The sequence below is a fragment of the Peromyscus californicus genome, unplaced genomic scaffold (genome assembly GCF_007827085.1).
Source record: "Peromyscus californicus insignis strain IS unplaced genomic scaffold, ASM782708v3 Scaffold_21__1_contigs__length_65335640, whole genome shotgun sequence".
NCBI lineage: Eukaryota > Metazoa > Chordata > Mammalia > Rodentia > Cricetidae > Peromyscus > Peromyscus californicus.
This window is the reverse complement of record NW_026294514.1, coordinates 25,655-53,203: the sequence shown is the minus strand read 5'-3', so window position 1 is coordinate 53,203 and position 27,549 is coordinate 25,655. Positions and strand designations below refer to the sequence as shown.

Sequence of the window (27,549 nt, the reverse complement as noted above, 5' to 3'; positions counted from 1 at the left end):
CATAAAATTTAAATCAGAATTAGAAGTAATTCATTTAATAATTTTTGAACTAGCTGAACACAAACCTTTGTGGATTTTGAATTCTTTTTTAAAATTAAAAAAATTTAATCAATTAATTTTTAAAGATTTATAAGTGTGTGTGTGTGTGTGTGTGTGTGTGTGTGTGTGTGTGTGTGCCGCGCACGCGCGCGGCATGTATGTCTGTTTGAAGTGCAGAGATGTTAGGTGCTCTTATAAGTTACAGCCAGTTGTGAGCTGCATGACATAGGCGCTGGGTCTAAACTCAAGTACTAAACTCAACTCTGCAAGAGTACTACATATTCTTGGCTACTGAACCATCTCTCCAGCTCAGACTTTAGATTCTCATCCCAAGCTATCCTTCCTGACATCAGATGAATGGACAAGGGCAGCCTATGGTGATAGTACAAGACAAACTTTTCTGATCCATAAGGAAAAACCAACTGATTAGTTTAGTATAATAAATTAGTTCCACACCAAGACCTGCTTATCTTTGACTTCATGCTTTCCTTCCATATAGAACTTCCTCCTGTCTCTTAACATCCTATCACTCCTTCAAGACTGACTATGACCATCTCTTCCAGGAAGGGTTTAACCAACTGCTCCTATTGTCCCACCATCCAACAACGTCATTGTGAACTCACAGCATAAATTAGCCATTTGTGTCTGAACATAATGCATGCACTAAGACAGCTGTGAATCAAAATTCTTCTAAATCATCTCCAAAGAAATAAAGGAGTGAATAAAAATGGGCTTTATTTTTTTATCAGGTGCCAGTACTCACTGATGTCCTAATTAGGTATTGTAAAACTTAGGACTTCTACAATCTCTTAAAGAAAAAAGATTTGTTCCTAGAATCAAATATAGTTCAGATGATGTCAGAAAACCAACACTTGTCAATCACAATTTGCTTGCTTATGGTCTCACCCAAAATGCTCAAAGTAGATTATAACTTCAAAATGAATATAAGTTCTGTTACTGTGATTCTTGATAAAAGTACACCATGTTTCACCAAAGTTTAAACATCAAACTTGCTGAAAATAAATCTATCACTGCTTATTATCTACAACCTCCCTCTTCTCCCAACAGTACAAAGTTTTATAAAATATATGTATTACTTCCAAGAACTACTTGTACTCACCTTGGGCCTCTAGAAGACCATGTGTATTGATTTGCAGGTAATTTCTCTCTCAGTGAATACTCTGCAACCATCATATCAGGAGAAACATAAGCTCCAACACCTATAGGATGAATTTCACCAATAACTAAAGGGAGCACAATTTTTTTCACACATCCTAGTTTTTTTTCCCAGTGAAATACAGTGTTCATGTGAGTAAACTGCTTAATATCTACTCTCTCTCTCTTATAAAATGGAAAGGAAAGAACATTTAATGGAGAAACAAAGGAAGTTTATATAATAAACTAAGTACTAAGTACATTGCTTTTGTGCATATAGAAAAATAACTTCCAGGATTATTTTGTGTACTAAAAAAACTGCCTAAAAGTGTGCACATGTTTTATTAAACCACTTTTCCTAAACTCCTAGATAACACAGTTCCTCAGACTTTCCTAAGAACACATTTAAGGTCTATGTGAAGGCATGTCCAAACCACATCCCACATGACACACGCAGCCCACTATAAGCTTATTTAAAACATTATGAAGGTTAGTTTTTGTAACCCAACTTTGTAGAAGAAAACATCCTGGGCCTACAATGTTTTATATATAGAATACAATACTTGATTAAACTGTGATTGTTTATTTTAATTTATGTATTTTTGAAGACAGGGTCTCTCTAGTATCATGGGCTGACCTCAAACCTGTGATCTTCCTCCTTCAATCTTCTGTTTTGCTTGTATTTAAACAAACCTTTTTCTGAAACTGTAAAGCTTACTAACCTATCACACTGGACGTAGTTCCACCTGGACAACCCACTGTAGAAAGGCATGGGCCATTATTTCCAGCACTTGAAACATAAATTGTATTATGTTTCCATACTGCTTCATTAATTACTTCACAAATTCTCCTAAAAAACAAAGAATTCCTTTGAGCAAATACAATTATTCCATATTTAATTATAACCAAACAAATCACAACGATTCCAAACTGTGTAAATAACAGTAGCTTTAAATGAGGTGAGTATCAGATCTACTAAGTTATATGATTACATACACATTAGTAGGTAGGCTTTTAGTAGGACACAATGTCATTCCAACTGATATACCCTAGTTGAGTTTCAGGGGATTGGGAAGTCATATGAAATGCAAGAAAAACATAAGATAAAGCCTGGCTGGTGGCACACACCTTTAATTCCTGCCCTTGGGAGGCAGGCAGAGGAGTAGCTTTGTGAATTTGAGGCCTATCTGGTCTATATAGAGACTCCAAGGCCAGTCAGCCAAGGCTATACAGTGGGACTCTGTCTCAGAACAAAAACAAACAACAACAACAAAAAAACCAAGCAAATAAAACCATATGTGGAAAACACAGTATTAACAGGGTTTGTGAAGTGGAATGTTGAGAGAAAAATAAAAACCAAACAAAACACCAAAGTGACTCCTGCATGTATTTTGACCAGGGATTATTTGACTAAAAAAGCTACTTAGTATCTTTAGTGATAAAGTTAAATGGGGGAGAGACTAGGAAAAAAGTCTAAGAATTTGAAAATCAAAGAAATCTACTTAGAGACTGACAACAAACAAGAAAGTTTACTGGCATTAGTTAAGGAGGACGAAGAAAATGGAGATTATGGAAACGTCTAGCTCCAAAGGGTCCTGAAAAATCCAATGTGTGATATCTGACAAGAGATTCAAGTTCAGTTACCAAAACACTCAACACTGTGGCTCAGAACTGCCTGTGACTCAAGCTCCAGGGTTCTACTGCCCTCTTCTGACCTCCATGGACACTGTGACACAAGTCACACCCACACCCACACACACCCATACACACACGACAGAGAGAGAGAGAGAGAGAGATTAAAAAAAGTGTAACTGACAAAGGAGAAAAGAAAATAATGAAAAAGATAATGAGATAACAGAAAAGGCAAGACTGCACTATAGAAAGAAATGGGTACATATTAAAATAAAATAATATTTCACAAGAAATCCAATTACCTAAAAAGAGTGAGCCACCCAGTAACAGGATGGCATCTAGATTGTTAAAGCTTACCTTTTAATAGGACCTTAAATAAAGCCTCAGATGTAGCTGTTGTTTTCTCCAGTCCTGCCCAGGCCGCAGCCTCTCAGACCCAAATAAACACATACAGGCTAATATTTAAAACTGCTCAGCCATTAGCTCAGGCTTAGCTCTTTCACTGACTAGCTCTTACACTTAAACTCAGCCCATTTCTGTTAATCTATATGTTGCCACATGTTCCGTGGCTTTACATGCTGCTCCCTGGACGGCGGGCTGGTGTCTCCTGACTCAGCCTTCCTGTTCCCAGAATTCTCTTCTCTACTTGTCCCGCCTATACTTCCTGCCTGGCTACTGGCCAATCAGCATTTATCAACCAATCTGAGCAACACATTCACAGCATACAGAACATATCCACAGCACTCAGATATCAAATAACTGGTATATATTAGTACTTTGGTGATGGGAGTAATGGAGACATTGATCACTAAAGTGAATGCTCTAAATATTTCAGATATATATTAATATAAAGGAAAGGAGCTAAGTGTGGTAAATCAAGTTAAGGCCAACACTGTACTTAAGTAGAGGAAAGATATGGATGACATATGTTGTGGAACAGTTTCCTCTAAGATTGAAATTGTTCATCCTGCAGGGAAGCTCCTTAAGCAGGAAAGTAAACAATTCAACATAGCTTCAGCAAGTCCTTGAAACTGAAAAGATTCACTAGGCCCCCTCCCTGCCAGAGTACGCAATAAAAGCTGAGAGTCCATGTTAGAGGAGTGAAGCTACGCTGCAATGAAGATTCTCACAGAAGCTAAGTTGCAAAGAAGACTCTGAGCCCACCAGCTGCCTGCAAGAAGTAGAAATCAGCTGATCTGCCTAAAAGAGGGTTAGACCAACTAAGGCATTTGGAAAGGACAACCTGTTGAGCTGCCTGCAGGCTATGCAGTGTGCTCCAAGTTCTCAGCTTTTGTGAGCTGTCACCCATGCTGGAGTGGGCTTTAATGACGCAGCTATCTTTGGGTCATTTCTGCTCCTGCAAGTAACCTCACCCATAGTACTATAAGTAACTCCAATAAAATTCATTGGTTTACCAAGTTAGACTCTGGTGGTATCTGTACTTTGGTCTGTTGTGGGCTTCCTATCAGGTGAGTAGATGTATGTGTGTTGTATCTCCCTAGTGAAAGTTTTGTTACAATATTACAAGAAAAAAAAGGGATGCAAGAGAGAAAGCATGGACTGAGGAGACAGGGAAGCCTAGCAAGCAGAGCCAGCACGTGTAACAACAGCAAGGTTGATAGATAAGGTCAACAGTCACTGAAGGGAACAGCAAGGTCTGTGCATATCTGAGAACCTGTCTAAGCACCACTGACAAGTCCCAGAACATTTGTGAATGAGCTATTCTGGTGATGGATGGTCCAACAAATCCAAACTGGCTGGAAAGGAAAAAATGGAAGCAGGGATCAATGCCAGAGGGTTTGGCAGGTTGTGAGTTTCAGAAGCACCATTTTGGAGGAGCAACTCTAGCTACCCATGATTGGAATGGTTTGGCAAGGTGCAGTGATTGAACCTGGCATCAAAGACATAACATAGGAGTGAGGGTCTGACGCACAAAACACAATTATTTGCCCATCACAGCTATATTTGACTGTAACTGCAATTCACTTAAACCATTTGATGCTCTCCGTTAGGTAGGTTCTATCATGTAACAACTGCCAAAAAAATACTTACCCAGAATTTGGCCAGTGAGTTGCTTCTCCATAGCTGTAGTTGACAAGATCACACTTATGATTTATAACTTCTATCATCTATTAAAAAATTAAGAATCTAGTTTAGGAAGTCATTTATAGAGACATAATAGCCAGTAAATAAGGTTTATAATTCTATTATGTCTAGACTAATCATATCCTAATTTATAAGGTATTTCTAGGCACACTGTAATTAAAGCCAAAGGGTAGCATGAAAAACAATTCAAAGTGAAACTATTCTCTTTAGAATGCAGAAATCATACAAGGAAATAGGAAGAGGCATTGATTCTGAATAGATTTAAGGGCACTTAAGTTATATGACAAAGTGAATCATACAAAATATTAATTTACAAAGGGTTTTAATTTCCTTTTAGAATACTGGAGCAAGTTATGTTTTAAAAAACTATCTTGAAAAGCTTACTCAGAGATATACTACAATGAATAAAAATATTTTTTTCTACAAAGACTTTAAGCCAAGAAACTTTTTCCTAGTGATTTTTAACTTTAAACTGAATTAATCAGCAATGGTTTGCTTCTAAAAAAAACATTGTTCTGTATACCAAAATACTATTTAATATACTCTTGATAAACCAAGAGTGCAAACATTATATAGGTTTTTTTTTTTAAGTCTCTAAATTATTAATCTATATCAAGAACTCCCAGATACTCACAGCTCTGATGAGGCCTGTGCCTGTTTCCATGGTGCTTAGCCTTGTATCACCAATCTTAATGGATAGAATTTGAGCACCAGGAGCAACTCCATTCCGTTCAGGCTCTTCTGGAAAATGCCCAGCAGCTATACTCGCTACATGGGTTCCATGAGCTCCTATAGATAGAAATAGGGTGTGTGTGCACAAGATGAAAAAAAAGTCATCGCATACTAAAATTTTAACCATTTCAACATGTATATTATGACAAAAATAATTAAAAAACACAACCTGATTATATATCTAATATTATCTCAAATATATCCCTACTATTCACACAACATAAACTTCAATTACATATTTTTTTCTACCCTGGATCCTACTGCTTGTAATAAGTAAATACTGTAAGCCATAGAAGACAGACAATACTGAAATACATAGAACTCACAAGTAACTTGTATCCAAAGTATTTTAAAAAAAAAACTTCCAAACCCAACAAACAAAGTAGAGAAAGGAGTTAGAGACACTTTGCCCACCAAGCAAAATGGTACAACATTTGAAAAATCATTTCACAAAGAGTATACAAGACATACAAATACGAAAACATGTTTTACTTCATTAGTCATCTTGGAATTACAACTTATTGTCACAATGAAGTATCTCTATATATTTTTTAATATCGCTAAGATGTTGAAGGTTGACAATAGTTTAGCATATACCATACACTGTTCTTGTTCAACAAATTTGAACACAGATATACTTATAAATTTAGTAATCTCAACTCTGCCCCAGTACCCAAAAGACAAGTGCAAACAAGTTTATCAAGGTATTCACAAAAATGTTCATGGCTGCATTATTTATGTAATTCAAAATTCCAAATAACTTAGGGTTCACTAAAAGTAAATGGATATTTAACATATTAATCCATAGAATAGAGATAAATCACGATGGATTGAATTGAAGCTTATAAAAATAAGGATGAATTAAAGTCTCATACAAAAACTGGGTTAATTTTATTTACATAATTGGAAAAAGAATAAATCATGTAGAAATGAGACTATTTTTTATCACTTCTGACAATACAAACACCCCCATATGGTCCAAAGTAATCACAGAAATGTAGTAATGAAAATCAAGACAGTAGTTAACTTGGGAGAAAGCGGTAAAGGTTATTGTTTTTTTTAATGTTAGCATATAAAATAATAAATTTCATTATGACATTTTTATATATTTATCGTACTCTGATTTCATTCAGTCCTCATTATCTTCTTTTGAATCCTCCTATCTCTAGTCTTTCTCAACACAGTCACACCTTACTGTACTCTCTTTCTGTCTCCTCACCTGCCAAACCCTGAAGGCAGCATGGTCTTTTCACATTTTTATATCCTCAGCATAAAAACACCAAGCCTATCTACAAAATTATTTGGCATGCTCTTCTGCTTTATATAAGTGTTTTATGATAGTTATGTTTTCACTAAAACTCATATTTGACATTTGTATATATTATTTTTGATTATGTAATATACACAAGTATTTACAATCTGTCTCGGATAGTTATCTAGTAGTATACTATCTAGTAGTCAACTTATTTAAACTTACATAAAACACTATAATGAGAATCTTTTTACCTAAGTCTCTGTACTTACGGGTGAATTTCTCAAGGGTTAACATTTGCAAGTAAAATCACTTCATATTTATTAATGGATTTTCTGATGTTAAGATTTTGCTTTTATTTATGAACTACCTCTACAGTTATAACTTTAAAAGAAAAGAGATAAATCACATCAAAGTTTCTAAGCTTGGTCCTTCAATAGGAATTTCTATAATGAATTCATTAAAGCCTTACGATGACCTGCAGGAATTTGTCATTCAGCCACTGCATAACTATCTCTCACTAATAAATCTGATAAACCAGATACCTCCACTGGTCACAATGGAGAGTAGGTTTCCATCATCATAAATATTAACAGAATAATTCAGCATCTCAGCTGTGCCAAAAGAGCCGTATTCTTGGGCCTCTTTGTAGTTTCTTAATACAGTAGATTTACTCAACTCTCCATTTTCATTCGAATCAACACAGGCTCTGTTGGGAAGGAGAAATAGGTATTAAAATTTACTCTTCCACCCCTTGTTCTCAAGATCACACAATACATTTTCTCAGTCATCTTCTCATGCATACTTCTTCCACTACTCAAATCCAATGACTAGATTCCTTTGTTTCAGAGTTAACAGTAAGGCTTAGGTAAGAAGTCAGTGCTAAAACCATGCACAAAGACACTGATGATCACAGATGGTATAGAAGAAAATCATCTGGGCAGATGAGAAATTAAAATTGAAGCTTGGGCTGGAGTGTAGACTAATTTAAGATGGTTCAGACACTTCCTGCTGCCATTTTTAGTGCTGGCGTTGTAAATCCAGCAGCCTCTACAGCTTCCTGATACCACATGACTATAAACTCCAAACTTTAGTCACATATAGCTTTAGGAAAACAGATTTTGTTTTTTATTTTTTAATGAAATGTATGTTATGTAAAAATCAGCCCTTTGTTTTATGTTTATTTGTGTATGTGTGTGTATTTTAAGACAGTTTTACTACACAGCCCCAAATGGCCTGATAGTCACTAAGCAGCCCATGCTGGCCTTGAACTTGTGGCAATCCTCCTGTTTTAGCCTACCAAGTACTGAGAATGCACATATCCACCATTCTGTCTAACCCAGGACTCAACACTTAATTACTGTGTTATGTTGCCAAGTTAATTTAATCTATCTCTATTTAAAACATCTATGCTCAAATTTTCTTCTTTTTATCCTTAACATGTTTTTAGTAAATGCTCCACACTATCTGTGGTTACTTTGCAAACTGCCCAGTTTTAATGAGGATTTCCATATATCTCAGTGATCAACCTGCCAAAATGTGGTTAAGATTTAAAAAAATAGATAAATGTAATGCTTAATGTAAAAAATACTAAGTTCAAAACATAATGATATTAAGTGACATGGTTATATAAACCAAAACATTTTGCAGCTTTGAGAGTTTACAGTTCTTCAGGGTAGATAAAAACATTTGAGATTACCTCCAGGTCTCACCATCATGCCACACCAAGCAGTCATACACAGGGCCTGGATCACTATACTTTTTCTCAAAAGAATTAAGTAATTCCACTTGACTTTGCAGCTCTTCCTTGATTAGTTTATTGGCCTATTAACCAGAAAACAGATTAATATTATAATATTTTTTGTGTACCTGAAAGTTGTATTAACATATGACCAAAGACAGTGTTGAACAAATAGAAAAAAAAAATCACTTCACTTTGAAAAAATAATAAGAAAACAAAATGTTTTTGCAGTGTTGGAGACTGAATCTAGGGCCTCCAGTACGTAAGGCAAGTGCTCTACCACTGAGTTATATCCTCAGTCTACAATTTCACTTTTGATTATGAAAATGTATATATTAATAATAAAAGAACAATTAAAAAGGATAAACACTAAATTGTGACTTGCTCCAGGGATGGCATAATGAAAGCTTTTCATTTGTTACTTATTAACACGCCTGGGTTGACCAAAGTTGCTGCAATTAGCATATTATTTTCACAATAAACAAAGACAAAAGGCTTACTACTAATGAGTTCACATATATAGTATATTTCATGGAAGTCCTTTGAACGCATTCTCAAGGTATAAAAAAATTTAATGCAAGGTAAGTCCCTAAATCAGCAGTGTCTAACTCTGATTCCATGAGAAGCTGTTACCTTACTGGGAGACCGGAATTTTAAATTATGTGTTCATTGAATATTTCCACAGGGTGTAGTTCTTTATAAGTATTATTAAAGTTAACTGTATTTTATTCTTTAAACAAGAATTGTTGTATTTATATTATAGTATGACGACGGCTAGAATTGTTTACAATATTATAATTTTGAACTATGAGAATAACGTGGGAATACTGATTTATTGTCCCTGAATCTCAGAGTAACACCTGAAAAAGTTGAAAACACTGAGAAGCTTGTTGGTGTTTTCAATGTTGTAATTCTAAATTGTTAACACTGTTGATGAATAAACGTATTTTGATTTTGATAGAAACAGCATAAAAACAAACAAAAAAACCACAAAGACATTATTTTCACTTATAAACTGATTAAAAATGAAGAGGTTGGGAGCAGTGGTTAAAAGCAGTTGCCACTCTTGCAGAGGACCTAGATTTACTATCCAGTACCCATAACTGTGTAACTTCAGCTCCAAACAATCCACTGCCCTCTTCTGGCCTGAGGACACTATGCACACATTATGTAGGCAAACGCTCATACACATAAAATAAGAATAATAAAATAAAAAAAAATTAATGGGTACACTTATATGCCTCTGGTGGGAATATAAACTGGCATAATCATTATGATTTATGAAAAGCTATACTCCAAAATATTTTAAATATTTTTCTTTTTTTAAAGATTTCTGGGTTTGGGGATTTAGCTCAGTGGTAGAGCGCTTGCCTAGCAAGCAGAAGGCTTGGTTTGGTCCTGGGTTTGGTCCTCAGCTCCGGAAAATTAAAAAAAAAAAAAAAAAATTCTTTTGTGCCTTTAATCCCAGCACTAGGGAGGCAGAAGCAGTCAGATCTCTGTGTGAGTCTGAAGCCAGCCTAGTCTAAAAAGCAAGTTCCAAGACAACCAAGCTACAGAGAAACCCTGACTTACAAACAAAAGGTTTATTTTGATTTTATGTATGAGTGTTTTATATGTATGTATGTATGTATGTATGTATGTGTACCACCTGATGCCTATAGAGGACAGAATGAACTGGATCTCTGGGAACTAGAGTTACAGACTAACTCTGAGTCCTCCTTGAAAGCAGCAAGTGTTCCTGAAAACACCAAAGTATTCTTAACTGCTGAGCCATTTCTTCAGCTCCTAAACTGACATTATTCTTAACACTCAAAACAAAACACAAAGCCAGTACCAATCTGCAAAATGAACCAACCGTATTATACCCATAAAAAAAGACTATCATAACAAAAGTATAATGAACTTGAATACCTAGACACGGCAGATATTCTAATATTCTCAGCAAAAGAAACTGCCTAAGAGCTCTGTATGATTACATCTTACAAACGTCAAAGAGGAAAATCATTCTAGTTAGAAGACAGGATGATGACTGTCTTGGGGAGGACAAATGGGACAGTGGCTAGGGAGAGGCACAGAGGAATTTCCATGTGCAGCTGGTAAAGACTTCATGGCTATATTTTAAAATATTCATAATATATATGTAAATTGACGTGGCATAATGATGTCAGAACTGGTAACTTTAACACACGGAGAAAAAAATTGTCAAGGGATGAACCCTATGAAAATGTAGTCTACTGAATTCTTTAGAATACTAGTATGATTCTTTGAAACATTCAAAAAAAAGTAAGTAGCACCAACTTGGGAAGAGCCATTGTTGGCAATATCAAATTCTTCTTGTTTTCTACAAGCTTCTGCAAGCGCAACTCTGTGAATAGGATCCCAGATTTTTTCTTTCCGTTCTTTCTGCAAAGACAAAAAATTCATCTTACAATCAGGCAGACAAAATAGTTAGGGAAACCTACATGGTTATATTTATATCTTGCTAGCAGTTCAGATATTACAAAATTCTAAAGGCTTACAAAAACCATTTCTAGTTAAGGTTTTAAAGTAGTAGATCAATTGATGAAGTTGGTTAGGAGAACGAGTTTATCAAGTCACACCAAAATATTTTTATATTATTATTCCTCAATTTATACCCACCCTTCTCTAAAATGTAGTGTATCTTATCAGGTGCTATTATTTAGAGTAGAAAATACTCACTCCTGGACCCATACAAAATTGGAAAATGCAGATAGGCAAATACAATGACTAAATAAAGACTGTAGCTTCACTGGGAAGTGTAGATATCCTCAATCATTCCTGTCCAGGATGCCTCATCGTCTTATACTGGACAAGGCTCCATGCTTCTGAAATTGGTCTTAACCTTTATCTCCATTCTTCATCACATAGTATCTCCTATCAAAAGTCTTCTAGATAAGAGAAGCCTTTCAGTAAACTAATAACTGGACTATCTACTAATAAAAAGAGCGTATGTCAACTATATGATCTATATTCGTGTATTAATTTGTTACTTATAAAAGCTGACTGAACATAATAATGTCACATCTGTGTGTTTATATCAATCAAACTATGTGCATTAAAATGAGTTCTGGCTCATGGATCTAAAAGGAAGAAGAATATTCTGATTAGATGACAGCACCCACAATATCTATCAGGGTTACTGTCAAAACCTATACCTTATTTTACAGTTGAAGTACTGGACTCATATCAGCAATTAGTGTCATAGCGATATTCAGAAATGGCACCATGCAATACAGTAACCCATAGCAGTTCCCTTAATAGAGCATATATTAAACACTTCAAACATTTGCATCATCACAGAAAGTTTCACTTGACAGCAACTCTTTAAAGCAAATTCCTAACCACACTTAGCTCTTCTTTTTCCAACTACAGACATGTTTTATCTTATTTATGTGCTTGTATATGTGTCTGTGTGAATTTATGTGAACTATGTGCATGCTGGTGTCCACTGAAGCCAGAAGAGGGCATCAGGTCCCTTGGAACTAGAGCTATAGGTAGTTAAGAGTCATCTGACCTGGGTGTAGGAAACTGAACATGGGTTCAATGCAAAGGCAGTAAGTCCTCTAAGCTGCTAAGCTATCTCTCCAGTCCTACTTGTGTTTCTTATACACATACTTCAATAGCTTTAGATCTGATTAACAGAATAGTATTAAATGATGACAAACTGAGAACAAGAAGACTAGACAACAAGATAAATGGGGCAAATTCTTAGAAAACACAAGAACCAAATAAAGAGGTCTATACTTTAAGAAAGTTCTTTAAAAAATCTAAAGCTCAGTTTATGTCATCTACTCAAAAGAACCCAAGCTTTAGTTTAGTTTTTTTGTTTTAATTTCCTTTAAACTAACTACTCCAAGCATCCAAGACTAAGAACCACTTTAATAAAAAAACATACTCTTGAACAGTCTTTCAAAGTTCAAGTCCCTCAAAGATTTAAGACCTTATGAGAGTTTACAAATGCAAAAATTTAAAAAAAAATCCATTTTCTTCAAGTAGGAATCAAATCTAAGCATATAAACTTGCAAGCAAACTGATACTGGGTTTCTCATTACCTGTATCCTTTCCTTGAGGGCCTTTGGATAGAAGTCATAGCCATTTTTAATGCCAATATGATATTTTCCCGAAGGATTTGTCCAACTTGCAGGAATCTGTAGATAAAAACAAACTGTCCACTAACTTTCCAATGCCAATGATACACCACTGTGAAGTCAAACTATTTCACATCTACTCTACTGGCTCACATTGGGTAAAGAGACTCATGTATATGAGAAATACTTTTAATATTCTAAGTGGTCACTTAATGTCACTATGGCTTTATAGTTTATAAAATTCTTTGAAAATGTATTATTTCATTAAATTGCTAAGATTATTTAACAGTTCTTAAACACTGCTTACACCCCATCTCTCCCTTTATCACACTTGTGCCAATTAAGAAGCAATTTTCAGAACTTACTCCACACTCAGATTTCCTATTTAGAGTAAGAACGTCATTCTTCTACAATAGCACCGTACAGATAATGCACAAATATTAAACAGGGATCTTTGAATCCTTATGGACAAAGCACTATAAAATCATGTTAATTTCATTTAAGATCTGTAACACTCTCTCAAATTGTCTCATCATCTTTAAAAATAGTTTTTTAATAGAAAGATGAAATGAAATTACTTATACAAACAGGAAGGTAAAAAACTGGAATCAGTTCCATCTTGGAAATCAAAAAATTCAGATCAAAAGATGAGATTTTAAACCAGATAAATGTGGCTGTGACTCTAAACTTCACCACTAAAGTGGGGGATTTTAACATTTATCTCCTCTTGTGTGCAAGGAAAAAATATCCCATAATCCTAACCTTATAACTTTTTTTGGGGGAAAGTCAAGCGGGAGATGTATATGGTCTCTCTATTCTTGGAAGCAAAAACTAACCCTGTTTAAGAGAAGCTGATTCAGCAAAAAGCAAGCAAGCACTCCAAAGAGGGGAAGAGTCAGCTGTTTCCAAGATGAGGTGGCAGCACTGCAGCTCTAACATATATGTCTTAGAGAAGTTTCTACGAATATTTATGTGGGTGATATATTCATGGGGTAAATGAATACATCATTTACCCTCTTCTCTCCACAAATCATGGGAGGTGAATTCAAAACCACAAAGTAAGTAAAACAATGAACCCAAGGTCTTTAGGGGTTGCAGGCCCTTCATTAGAGCACGTGTGGGAAAATACCCTGGCACCTTAGCTTCTGATATACTGAGAACAGCCAACCTATCAGCAGCCTCAAGGCCATTTAACCACAAAGGGGCATTATGAAAATGCAAATGCCAAGATAAATCAGCACTTTCCCTTTGAGAATGGCTCAAGGTTCATGACTGCTCTCATGCTCTCTGTTGGTTGACATTATTTACTTCTGTAGGATTGAGACTGCCTGTCATTTTAAAGCTTGATTTATCATGAAAGCTGGGATTTGCAATAGACAGGCAGGCTGCTCAAAGAACCTGACTCTGGCTGTCTAGCTCTACCACTCTTGTCTATTTTTTACCAAACAGTGAAGCTAGGGATCATAACTCAACTTTATGATTCTTATATATAATAAAATGCAATGACCACCAACCAGTTTAAAATATCAAAATCTATTCCTATTCATCCTAATTATGAAAAAAAAAAAAAAAGGGGGGGGGCTGGAGAGATGGCTCAGAGGTTAAGAGCACTGACTGCTCTTCCAGAGGTCCTGAGTTCAATTCCCAGCAACCACATGGTGGCTCGCAACCATCTGTAATAAGATCTGGTGCCCTCTTCTGGCCTGCAGTCATACATGCTGTATACATAATAAATAAATAAATCTTTAAAAAAAAAAAAAAAAGCTGTTAGCTACCAACAACTCACATCTAGCTGGCTTGTGCCTTTAATCCCAGCACTCAGAGGCAGAGGCAGGTGGATGTCTGTGAGTCTGAGACCAGCTTGATCTATATAATGAGTTCCAGGACAGCCAGGGTTATACAGTCAGAGACTATGTCTCAAAAACAAAAACAATCAAGCAAACAAACAAAACATCCTCACTTGTCTCACTTATACAGTATCTTTCCCCAACTCATTCCCATGTTCCATAGCAATTATTTCCCACATAAAAAACTTTTGGGTGAGAATTTCATAAAATTAGATCTATGAAAATTATTATTAAAGGCCTACATTTTAACTAATAATTTGTGAGTCAGCTGGCTGTCTATAGAAACTCATTCATCATCAGAAAGCATGTTCATCATATTCTTGTAATGTCTTGACATAACAAAAACAATGGCAAAACGTTGCAACAAAATGCCACTACCAGGCAACACAAATAGCCACTGTACATGTACCTTTGTAAACTTTGCCTAGTACAACTGAAAATGTTCAAAAGGCCCTGAAATGCCAACTAATAAAGAAAAGCAAAACTCAAAAGCCATTAGACATATTTAACACATTAGTTAGCATATATATAAAAAAACAATGAAAATAATCCTGTTGTCAATTTATATTTAACTATAAATAAAACAAAAATTCTTCAGGGTCCATGGAATCACATACATCTCAAAAATTAAGATTATCTATTTTCCTTTAAAAGTAGAATAGTTATAAAAAGTATACAAAAAACTCAGAGAATAAATACGGCATATACTTCATCTACTGAGCTATCTCTCCAGGTCCCCATGGACATCATCCTTATCTCTTTTTTAAAGATAGGAGGCACAGCTCCTTTAAGAGATGGCTTCCTGACTCAGCATTAGTGGCAAAAAACCATGTGGCTCTTTTAAGAGATCCTATTACCAAACACTTAAATGGAGTTTATGAGCAGCCAGCAGCATGCTACTTGGTGGTGGCATGGACCTAAAACCTCCCCAGAGTTGGGGCGATACCTGTGGCTCCCACCAATACTTCCACCATGAAGCTAGACTCATGAAGCAAAGGAATGGGGTGGAGCCAGCTGTTTAATCCTAGCCACGCCTGTTTAGCAGATTAAACACTCATGAGGTCAGAAAAAGATGGAGATATGCATTAAAGACAGATCAGACAAAACAAAACAAACAAACAAACAAAAAACCAAAACCCTCTAAATGTTTCACAGTGTGTTTAAAAATATACATAGGCTTGGGAGAGAAAAGAGAAGGTATAGACAGTCATAAAAAAGAATACATAGTTTTAAAATAATAAAGTCCTTAAAAGGAAATAAAGCCTTTTTAAAAAAAAAGCCATGTAAAGATGGAAAATACACAGAGAGTCTGGATACTGTATGTTATTGTGTTTCCTTTGAATTGTTTGATTGCTGTATGAGCAACAGCTGATAAGAGACATTTGATTATAAATGTTGCTGGATTAATCCAACCTATATATTTTAAAAATGCCTTGACTTCAAAATTTAAGTCAAAAGATATGTTACTTTGCAGAATAGGTTATGCTTTTATTTCCACAGGAAATGAGAGGCTGTGGATTCATTCTGTGTTAAGAAAAATCAGATTTGCTAAAGGAAGATCCCCTGAAAAATCTCCAATGGAAACAGATGGCCCAGATGATCCAGTGTTTCAGAGCACCCCTGCTGCAGTTTCCTCTGAATTCTGCATCCAGAAAGGCTTCAAGGCTGCTACAGGCTGAGATGATCCAGCCTCACAGACTACTCCAGTCAGGACTTGACCATAATCCTAAATTTTCTCAGAGTCCCCATAGATTAACAGTGCCCCTAACTGGCAGGAAGTAGCCTAGGAAACTATGCCCACATTCCCCCCAAAAAAATGGATTATGGATGTTTGTCTTTGTCTAGGGGGTTTGGTTACAAATAGTTATTGGTAATAGTCAATCTCTTGAAGAAAAAGAAAAAAGTGGGCTATGATATAGAAATGATGGAGAAAAAGGTAGATTATTAAATCTACTTTAATCCAAAAAACAACTGTTAATCTTACACATTTTACATCAGTATGGATTTTAGTTTATTGATACAAATTTATTTTGTTATACTGTATGTGTATTTCTACTCTTATTTAGGGTATTATGTTTATGTAGCTCATTTAAAATGTAATATATAATTAAGAAATGCAGACTAATAGTCATCTATAATAGCAAACTTATAGTCATGTTAGGTATGTTTCATACAGAGATATATTTCAGATAGACGGGCAATCTTCAAACACTTCAAAGACCTACAGAATATGGCATTTAAAACGTTTTAAGAACTTAAGACTTTTCTCGACAGTGAGATACATCTGCTCCTGGTAGCACCAATTACTTCAAAGAGGATGGTGGGCATGGAAGAAACTATATGAAGTTTGTTTTCTTTACGGCAAAAGTTAGCTACTGGACAAGAAACTCCCCTTGCCTTGACTGCCGACAGTAAGTACGCTGTCCAATCTGGACAAGCAGGACACAAAGAAAAGCAAATGCCAAACTTTGCCAAGATAGGGTAGGACAGTCCTGCAGATTTTCCTGCTTCTGAAAAAAAGTCTGTCAGACATGCTAGGCCTGTAGGCCAGAACTAGATGCCTCAATGTTGCAGAGGAACCTTGGGTGACTGGCCAGGCAGCTTGAGGTCCCTGTCATTGTCATTAGGTAACATTTCACCCTTCTGGGGTCTTTGAAAGAGCTGAAGACTAGAGAGTTATAATTATAGTTTTCCTTAGTCATGATAAAAGATAAATTAGATACAACACTTTAGACTTACCAAGATAAGATAGATATTTTATCTAATTAGTATCTAATAGTATTTTCTCTAATTTTGCAAAATGCAAATGGATTAGTGTTACTGTAATTCTTACTTAACTATTTTTGTTGTAGATAGTTTTACTATATTACAGTTAAAAATCTTCCTTCTTAATTAGACAAAAAGGGGGAATGCTGTGGAATAATCCTTTTCTATACTAGGAATACATATTACTCTCATTGGTTAATAAAAAGCTGACAGGCCAGTAGCTGGGCAAGAAGTTAGACAGGAAAGCCATACTGAGAATGCTAGAAAAGAGGAAGGGTGTCAACAGCAGACACAGAGAAAGCAAGATGAGAACACTACACTGAGAAAGCGTACCAAGCCAAGCAGCTAAAACATAGATAAGAATCATGGGTTAATTTAAGTGTAAGACCTAGTTAGTAATAAGCCTGAGTTACCGACCAAGCATCTATAAGTAATAGTAAGCCTCTGAGTCAATTATTTAAGAAGTGGCTGCCAGGTATTTGAGAACAGGCAGGCAGGAGAGAAACTTCCGCTAAAAGCCTCAGCATAAAGATAAAGATGTTATATATGACCTAGTAAAGCTGTATCTCCATGACTCAGCAATTCCACTTCTGGCATACATCCTGGAGACAGCTGCGCGCACACACACACACAGACACAGAGGAAATGTGCACAATACTTTCAAAAGAACTGTTAACAGTCTCAAACTGCAAGAAACAGTTCAATACAGCAGAGCAGATAGAATGTGCTGTGTAGAAATCATATATTACTTAGCAATGAAACTGAACAAATTATTGTTACATTCAACAATAATAAAGACCAATCAATCTCAAATCTTGCAAACACCAACAACAGGAAGAAAAACTGATACAGAAATAAGGGCATTCATGAAAAGTTGAAAAGTAGGGAAAATTAAATAATGTATTTTATGTATCTACACAAAGATGATGTATCTGCACAAACAAAGAAATGATTATCATAGAAGCTGAAACAGAATGTGACCTGGAAAAAAGGAGTAAAGACTGTACAGAGGATTACCAACTATAGACAATGGTACCAAGGTGTTCAAAGTATTACCTGTATTCTTCTGGTCTTAAACCAGAAGAATTAGGCTCTGTTGGTGGTTTATGAGCTATTTGGAAGAAGGAGAAACAGAGACAGATATTTACTTCACTGTACCACATGGCTAAGTCAAAGAAACTTACTGTGCTACTTTCAGAAAATGATGTCCTAAAGAGCTAAGGAGAACCAAATAGCCATGGTACAGTGACTAATAATTATTCCTTCCTGACTACTGAAAAACATCTCAATACCTCTGTAAGTATATTTTATGCATGGATGGAGAAAGGAAAGATTGGCAGAAAGTCTAAATGAAGGGCAATTAGTTTTCCACCATCCTATTCCACAAGCTATCCAAACTTAACCAATCAGTAGATCCCCCTATGTGGACTAGGAGGCTGGTCCAAATGTCAACCTCCTGGAGAATATGCATAGCAAATGAAGCAATAAAACATACTAGAGAACAGTCTGCATGTGAGTAAAAGGCAAAATTATCAGTCTTAATTGTCTTATCTTTTTTTAAAATTTTTTTATAGGGCTGGAGAGATGGCTCAGAGGTTAAGAGCACTGGCTGCTCTTCCAGAGGTCCTGAGTTCAATTCCCAGCAACCACATGGTGGCTCACAACCACCTGTAATGAGATCTGGTGCCCTCTTCTGGCCTGCAGTCATACATGCTGTATACATAATAAATAAATCTTTAAAAAAAAAAATTTTTTATAATTTGATTTAATATTACATATCAGCCACGGATTCCCGTCCTCCCTCCTCCCGTCGCCGCTGCCACCCCCCCCCCCCCATTCCCATCTCCTCCAGGGCAAGGACTCCCCTGGGGATTCAGCTCAACCTGGTAGATTCAGTCCAGGCAGGTCCAGTCCCCTCCTCCCAGGCTGAGCAAAGTGTCTCAGCATAGGCCCCAGGTTCCAAACAGCCAGTTCATGTACTAAGGACAGGTCCCGGTCCCACTGCCTGGATGCCTCCCAAACAGTTCAAGCTGATCAACTGTCTCACTTATCCAGAGGGCCTGATCCAGTTGGGGGCTCCTCAGCTATTGGTTCATAGTTCGTGTGTTTCCACTAGTTTGGCTATTTGTCCCTGTGCTTTTTCCAATCTTGGTTTCAACAATTCTAGCTCATACAATCCCTCCTCTTTCTCACCGATTGGACTCCTGGAGCTTATTTATTACATATAATTTCTACCTTTGAGCACTAGTGACAATAGTTTATATGGCTTATTTAAAGCTTAGGTTATTATAATTATCTAAAAATAAGCAATAAGAATAATTACGTAGGTCTAAATCTACAGGACTCACTGGAAATATGATCTACTGTCCAAGAATAAATTAATGCACTTCAAACTAAGTCTGCTTGTTTTGAAAAATGTAAAATAAAATCACTCAATTTTTTGTCATCCTCTAAATGCATTAACTAGTAACTCATGAATAGCTCTAAGCTTGTTTTACAACTATTATCTCATGCTTAGCTTACTTGTGCCTTTCTACCAAGGACAAAATAAAACAAAGCCAGTCATTTAAATTGGAAGGATTAGGGCATAAATATTTCTTCATGATCAGGTTCACTGAGAAAATGATGAAGGCAAAACTCTATAGGTGGTTACTTTCTCTGTTTTTCTATTCACAAGTTAAAACCACTTGTTGACCTCAACTGAAAAACAAAATAAAATAAAGGACTTTACTGAACAAATAACTTCTAAGATGACCCTCATAATCCACACCTTACAGTATACATGCTGTTATACCTTTTCCATCATCATACCTACTGATTTATTGACTGATTTCCAATAAACAGAATACAATGAAGAGGTGGACTGTCACTTGTAAGCTAACCTTATAAAAAAAACGATGACTTTCACTTTGATTGTTCTCTTAGATCTTATGCCCTGAGAGAAGATAGCTGCCATGCTATACTATAAAACAGTTCTGTCGAGAGAGCCATGTGGCAAAGAAACAAGGTGTAGTGGTGCAGCCTTTACCCAGCACTTGGGAGACAAAAGCAGGCCTGTGAGATTGAGGCCAGTCTGGTCTACCTAGAGTTCTAGGACCACATAGAGAGACCCTGTCAAAAAGAACAAAATACAACAAAGAAAAAAACCCAAGTTATTCATTCATGAAACAGCCAATTTCCCAATGCTCCCTAGCTAAGCCTTTAAATGAAACCACAACCACAGCCAACAATTTACAACTTCATGAGAAATTCACAACTATAAGCATCCCTCAACATCACAATGTAGGTTCCTAGAAGACAGTAATGGAACATTTTATTTTAAACCAAGGGCTTTTGGGATAATTCGCTTTACAAGTAACAGGTAAATACTACTCTACTGCCCATTTTAGTTAAAAAAACATTTGATGCTTTGAAGCAACATTAAAAAACAAGGGGGGGTGGGCAACAAGCCAAAAGAACTCATTCAATAAGAAGAGAAATGTTTCAACCTTAAGCACTCTTCCAGAAAGACCAATAATTTCACCATCTTTTGGTTCTACTTCTGTAGCAGTATTCACATCACCACTTCCTGTGGTATCAATGATATCAATGATTTTTGGTTTTCCATCAGTTGTAACCTGAAAATTGAGGCAAATAAAATGAGTTAGTTTTGTCTTTAAAGAAAGTAATATAAATCCATGAGTATATACATACTATATATATATATATATATATATATATAAAATTACCTACGAAATTTTTCACTTATATTAAAAATATAATTAAGAAAAAAGTCTAACAAATAAACACAAAAAAATTAGTCATGGAAAACAATATACAACCCTCCAAGTGGTTTCATATATTTCTTTAATATTTATAATCTTTTGGGTGTTGGATACAGCAGTTGTCAGTACACAAAAATCCCTTATCTTATATATAGCATAGTAAGGAAGTAGACAATAAATAAAGATGTAAAATACTGAGAAATTAAGCAGAAGACATGAAATAAGTAGCATGGATTTTAACTTGGTTGGGCAAAGAAGGCCTAGCTGAGAAGGCAACAATGAGCAAATATATGAAGAATGTGAGCTCTGGGCTGGATAAAAAATGGTAGTATTTTATTACTAAATGTCACACCAGTACTTCAAATTTAGTAAATTCCAAGTTCAAAGGTGCCGGGCAGTGGTGGCGCACGCCTTTAATCCAAGCACTTGGGAGGCAGAGGCAGGTGGATCTCTGTGAGTTTGAGGCCAGCCTGGGCTACAGAGTGAGATCCAGGAAAGGCGCAAAGCTACACAGAGAAACCCTGTCTTGAAAAATCAAAAAAAAAAACCAAACAAACAAAAAAGCAACCAAGTTCAAAGTAACACACTCCCAAATCTGTTTTTTTCCAAATGTTATCTTTACAAATATCATACACCAGTTGTTCAAGCCAGAAACAGAAGTCTTTCTCTGATTATCTAATTTATACCTTGCACCACAGCTATTGGGAAGCACTTCCTCTAAAATGGAATTCAAATCCATTTTTCTACTTCTCATCACCATTGTGCCAACTTGCCAAACCACTATCATCTCTTCCTTTCATAATGTAGGTATCAGCTTCTTAAACTGAGCTGAAACTTTACTCTTTATGAGGATCCTGTAACTTAATGTTTGTGGTGTCACAAAAAACCTGGCAACAGTAAAAGGTTACTGAATATACACACAACTATCAAAACTTAATTCAAAACTAAATGTGCAATGAATCCAAAGTGTTTGTGGCAGCACTTATGCCAGCTGCATTTTATAAACACTGTGGCCTTGGTTTTGAACATTCAATTGTATACTTCATATTGTGCATGCCACCAAACTACAAAACTCATTGAACACTAGTTTGAAACATTCCAGGCTGACTTGATCCTACTGTATTCTATGGACTGCAGTATTTTTACTGCACCAAATTTCTACTCTTATAGAAACCTAATCGTTTAATTCTAGAAATCAAAACTTTTAATATTTTCCCTCCACCACTCCTCAGCATATAAATATTAAATTAGTTTATTTTTAAATTGGATTGTGTTAAACAAGTTTATTCATCTCAATGAGTATGCACATTTGTTTTGCCTTTAGTAAAATGCTATTATATTTAACCAAAATTTTTAAAAATAATTTTAAAAAAGGTTTATTTTTATTTTTATTTTATGTGTTTGCCTATATATATGTATATGTACTACATGTGTGCCTGGTGCTCTCAGAGGCCAGAAGAGGATAATGGATCCTCAGAACTGGAGTTGAAGGTTGATGTGAGCTGCCACATGAGTTGGGAACTGAACTCAAGTCCTCTGCAGGAACAGTTTAACCACTGAAGCATCTCTCCAGCTCCTACAATAAACTTCTTTATGACTTATCAGTAAATGCTTGATTTGTATACTCGTTTTATTTGCCTATATACCTAGGGTTGTGTAAAATTTCATGGGCAAAAAGAGGTCAGTTACAAATGAAAAACATTGAAGAAGCCCTATATAAATCACTTCCTTAAAGGTGTTCCTTCCACAGCTGAATGTATTATTCAGACAAACTGTGTTTTATTATTCCTCTCTTTCCACAGATTCACAAACATAAGAAGCTCTGTGGCACTACTTCCCATAAAAAATGGTGATCATTTTTGACTCGACTGTTTTCATATAATCCCCCTTTTTAGAATTCTCTATTCCTTCAGTTGTGTAACAGCATTTGATCATACATTTCCATTTTCTAGTAAAGTTATCACCCCTTTAGAAAAACCTCCCCAAATGATCTCTTTCATGTGTTCACCACCCTCAACTTCAAACTGCACATTGTTCACTTCACAGGACACAATCCAACTTTCAATAACACACACGAGGTGACCCTCATCAGTTTCTCCTGTTAAAGAGTGTAAGCTCCAAAGGGACAGGTTGTATCCCCATTCAACTTGCAGATACATACCCAACAACAGTGCTTGTTGGGTATTAACATTTTTTTTATTACCGAATTAGCATCAGCTCTAATTTTGGTAAGGTACATTTCCTTACTAGCCATAAATTTTAATGTGAGTTACAATCTACTGCTACAGGAAACTGTAGTAGTATATTTTCATGGGAGAGCAGTTGATAAGGCTCTTCGGGGCTAGTTTTGCAAAAGCAAGCTGTTGTATTCAATATATATTGAGGAACACACATATACTTGAAGAACCTCAATACTGATTTTCATAGTGGCTGTTCTAATATATATTTTCACCAAGAGTATATAAGGATCTTACTGCAGTCTTCAACCTCATCCTCACCAGCATCTGTTGCTTTCTTAATGATAGAAACTCTGGAGTTGGTTAAGCTGGAATCTCAATATAGCATTGACTTGCGTTGCCCTGATGGCTAAGGATACTGAATTTTTTTCATGTATTTATTGGATAGTTGTACATTCTTAAGAATAAATTGTATTTATGTTGTGTGTACAGGTATCTGTGTGAGTATAAGCATGCCACAAAGTGTGAGTAGAAGTCAGATGACAACTTGTAGGAGTTGGTTCTCTCTTTCCACCATATGGGGTCATGGCAATTCAACTCAAGCTGTCAGGATTGGCAGCAGGAACCTTTACCACTGAGCCACCTTAGAAGCACTGTTCTACTTTTGAGAGCTGTCTAATTCATTTCCCATTTATTATTTATTGTCTTTTGAGATATACATGTATTAAAATGTCATAAAGAAACCCATCATTTTGTACAATGAACATATACACTACTTAAAACTCTATGTGTACACACACACAAGTATACATATATTTATACGCACACACACACACACACACACACACACACACACACACACCAGCAGGAATTAGGCATGGAAACACAAAGTCTGAAAAAAACAGAAAGGAAAAACAATTAATAAATGTCAAGAATGTAACAAGCACAGTCTTCAGACTTTTCTTCCACCTGGAAAATTCATAAATCTTAAGACCAGGGTTAATGGCCATTACTATCATGAATCTTTTCCCCAACACAAAATATTTCCTCTATAGTATATGCAAAGTTTTGTATTTAACATATACTCAAGGAAGAAGTGACTCTTAGAGGAAGCACATTTTTTCTTCATAGGGCTAAGAAGGTACAGCTGGTGGATCACACATTGAACTGCATCATGTTGCCCTGAAAAACTGAGAGCATGATGGTGTGAAGCTCCAAAGGGCCTGTCAGGGTCAGCTATTTTTTTTTTTTTTTTTTTTTTTTTTAGTTTTCTTATTTATACTAGATATTTATACTAGAAGAATGCTGATAACCAGAAGGTTCAATATGACAATTCAGAAAAAAGTCAATGAAAATCATATCAAACTAGTAAAATAAACCCTCATTATCAGTATGTCAGCAAAGCCAAATGGGATTTAGTGGTTTATTTACCATGTATTATTTCTGTAAGTTTTACTTATATGAAGTAATCAGGGTCTCTCTATCTCTGTCTCTGTCTGTCTCTGTCTCTGTCTCTCTCTCTCTCTCTCTCTCACACACACACACACACACACACACACAGACAGAGACAAACAGAGAGGAGACAGACAGAGAGAGGCAGAGCAAACATACAAAATACATATGCAAAAAATTTAATTTATTTACTCTATTGAAGATTTTCAAAGAGACAACAGAATTTAGAGCTGGAAAAAAATATAAAGGTAAAATCATATGAGAACTTTGCAGTAGAGGTTTGGGATAAGAAGGAAACTCAACTGGTAATAGTGGAAGTATGCTGTCCATCTTTGAGGAAGGAGGTGTGCATGAGTGAGGGCTGGCAAGCCTAGAAAATGGAATTATAGGGAAATCCACAGTAATAAGCTTGAAGGGAAGGCAGGAAAATGTTTCCTGGATATGCTAGCTAAAAAAGAGAAACTGCCTAAAGTTTTCCCTAAATGTCAGGAATACATGTTACTTGTTTCTCCACTAGCAGGAACTGTTATGGGTAGAAGCCATTCATTAAACATTTGTAAAGAAGACCAGAACAAGAGGGGGTAGGCTTGCAAACCAGTAAACACAAAGTTCACTAAACAGGGAAAAAAAAATGTATTTACTTGAAATTTCAAGGGAAATACTGAAAATGTACATTTAAGCAAGGGATTTTGTATGTGATTATTCCTCAGTAACTTTTACTCCAAGAACATGATCAATTTAAAAGGCTCCCTGCTTTTAGAAAGCTTATTATTAGTTGAGATAACAGATGAGTAGAGATAAGAATGCAAGAGAGTAAGAGGTTCAGGAAGTAGCCACGAAATACCATAAGAACACAAAGCTCAGCTTTCAGAAACTAAACCCAAGTAAAAGACAGTTAATAAGTATATAACCAATTATATATATATATATATATATTTGATTGCTTATTAATATTTTAGTGAATTAGCACATTAAAAACACTTTTATGAGCTGGGTGGTGGTGGCATATACCTTTAATCCCAGCACTCACTCAGGAGGCAGAGGCAGGCAGGCAGATCTCTGTTAGTTTGAGACCAGCCTGGTCTGCTGAGTGAGTTCCAGGACTGTGGTTCCAGGTCTGGAGTTCAAGGCCACACTGGGAACAGAGCCAGGCGTGGTGACACACACATTTAATCCCAGCACTTGAGATCTCATGTCTTGCTTGGGAAAGACACACGCCTTTAATCCCAGGAGTGATAGCAGGAAGCAGAAAGGTATATAAGGCATGAGGACCAGGAACCAGAGGCTTTTAAGCTTTTAGGCTTTTAGCAGCAGTTCAGCTGAGATCCATGAGGACTCAGAGGCTTCCAGTTTGAGGAAACAGAATCGGCTGAGAAGTTGGCCAGGTGAGGTTAGCTGTGGCTTGTTCTACCTCTCTGATCTTTATTTACCCCAATAGCTGGCACCGGGTTTTCTATTAATAAGACATTTTAAGTTTTGTGCTACACAGGACAGCCAGAATTATTATACAGAGAAACCCTGTCTCAACAGAACAAAAACCAACCAAACAAAAAACTTTTATGAAGTTACTTGTATACATTTACCCCAAACAGTTCTTTTCCAAGAGGATATTCCCCTATTATGCATACAGGTCTTTTCAACAAAAATGCTTATTACTAGCAGATTTCATACCAAATAAATTTGATATGCTTTCTAAGAATTTTAACCAGGAAAAATGTAAGGAAAATAAAGGGATATTTACAACTTGAGAGGAGAACAAAAGGGAGAAAAACTGAAATCACTGCTAGCAGGGACTGACTAGCCTTATTCATCTCGGAAGCAACAGACCTTAACAGATAAGTTTTATTGGGGTGCACAATATATCAACACACTCTTGCACTAATTCCTAACGTTTATGTCAATTATCTTACTATCCATTTATGTCAATTATCAGGCAGCACAATGAAAGAACTAAAGATGGGAGGAAAATCAAGGACTAGGAATAAAGGAATTACTAAGCATCCCTCTTTTGTGAAGAATGGGTTTAGGATAATATATGTCTATGTAATCTAATGCATCTATCTGATAGACACAGAACTGAAAAGGAGGCAATAGTCAGAGAAGATCTTCAACAATGGTTGTAAATCATTATTAGTGAGTTTTAGTAAAAGGCTAGTTTAGTTTAAAAACAGAATGCATTTTACTCAGAGGCATTTTTTTTTAACATCACTTTTCAGTAAGGTCCCTGACCTAACGACTTCTAACTCGCATGAAGGAAAATGAAGTCATTTGGGGAAAACACAGCTAAAGTATGTTCTCTTACGTTTTGAGGCGTTTAAAAGCATATTTTCATAAGGCCTGAAAAGTTCGCCCCTAACAAATTGTACTTTATGTAAAAACTAACCCAGGAGATTTCAACCTAAACAAATACATAGTAGATAACTTAAAAATACAAAAGTATCAGAAGAAATCATTCCGGAAGCGGATCGGGTTGTCTTCTGGGAACCCCGTTTTGCTAGTCTTGCCAAAACCAATCTCTAAACCTCATCACTACCAAGTTCTGTCAGGGCTGCTGCCCCATCGGTGTCACCCCCCCGTTCCCCCAGGGTTAAAAACTGTAAAACCCTCGCTCGGCAAGATCGGGCAAGGACCCAGAGGAGATGTGGGGCCTGGCACGCCGGGTTGTCCAGCGGGCTTCCCCGAAGCCCCGATCTCGATCAGCCACGCCGACCACGCTGCTTTTGTGTGGAGCGGGAACGGGGTCCTGCGGTCGCCCCGAGCTGTCCCACCCGTCTGAG

The 27,549-nt window shown here is 36.2% G+C and overlaps 1 protein-coding gene across 1 annotated transcript in view; it reads right to left on the bottom strand.

The window, feature by feature from the left end:
- The window catches only part of Tpp2 (tripeptidyl peptidase 2), a 69,520-nt gene that overhangs the window by 41,649 nt on the left and 322 nt on the right, over nucleotides 1–27,549 (bottom strand). The window contains 9 exon segments of the mRNA XM_052749339.1: nucleotides 1,160–1,259; nucleotides 1,917–2,044; nucleotides 4,879–4,955; nucleotides 5,567–5,721; nucleotides 7,462–7,625; nucleotides 8,616–8,740; nucleotides 10,956–11,060; nucleotides 12,731–12,826; nucleotides 20,868–20,996. Of these exon segments, the coding sequence (XP_052605299.1) occupies nucleotides 1,160–1,259; nucleotides 1,917–2,044; nucleotides 4,879–4,955; nucleotides 5,567–5,721; nucleotides 7,462–7,625; nucleotides 8,616–8,740; nucleotides 10,956–11,060; nucleotides 12,731–12,826; nucleotides 20,868–20,996 (1,079 nt within the window).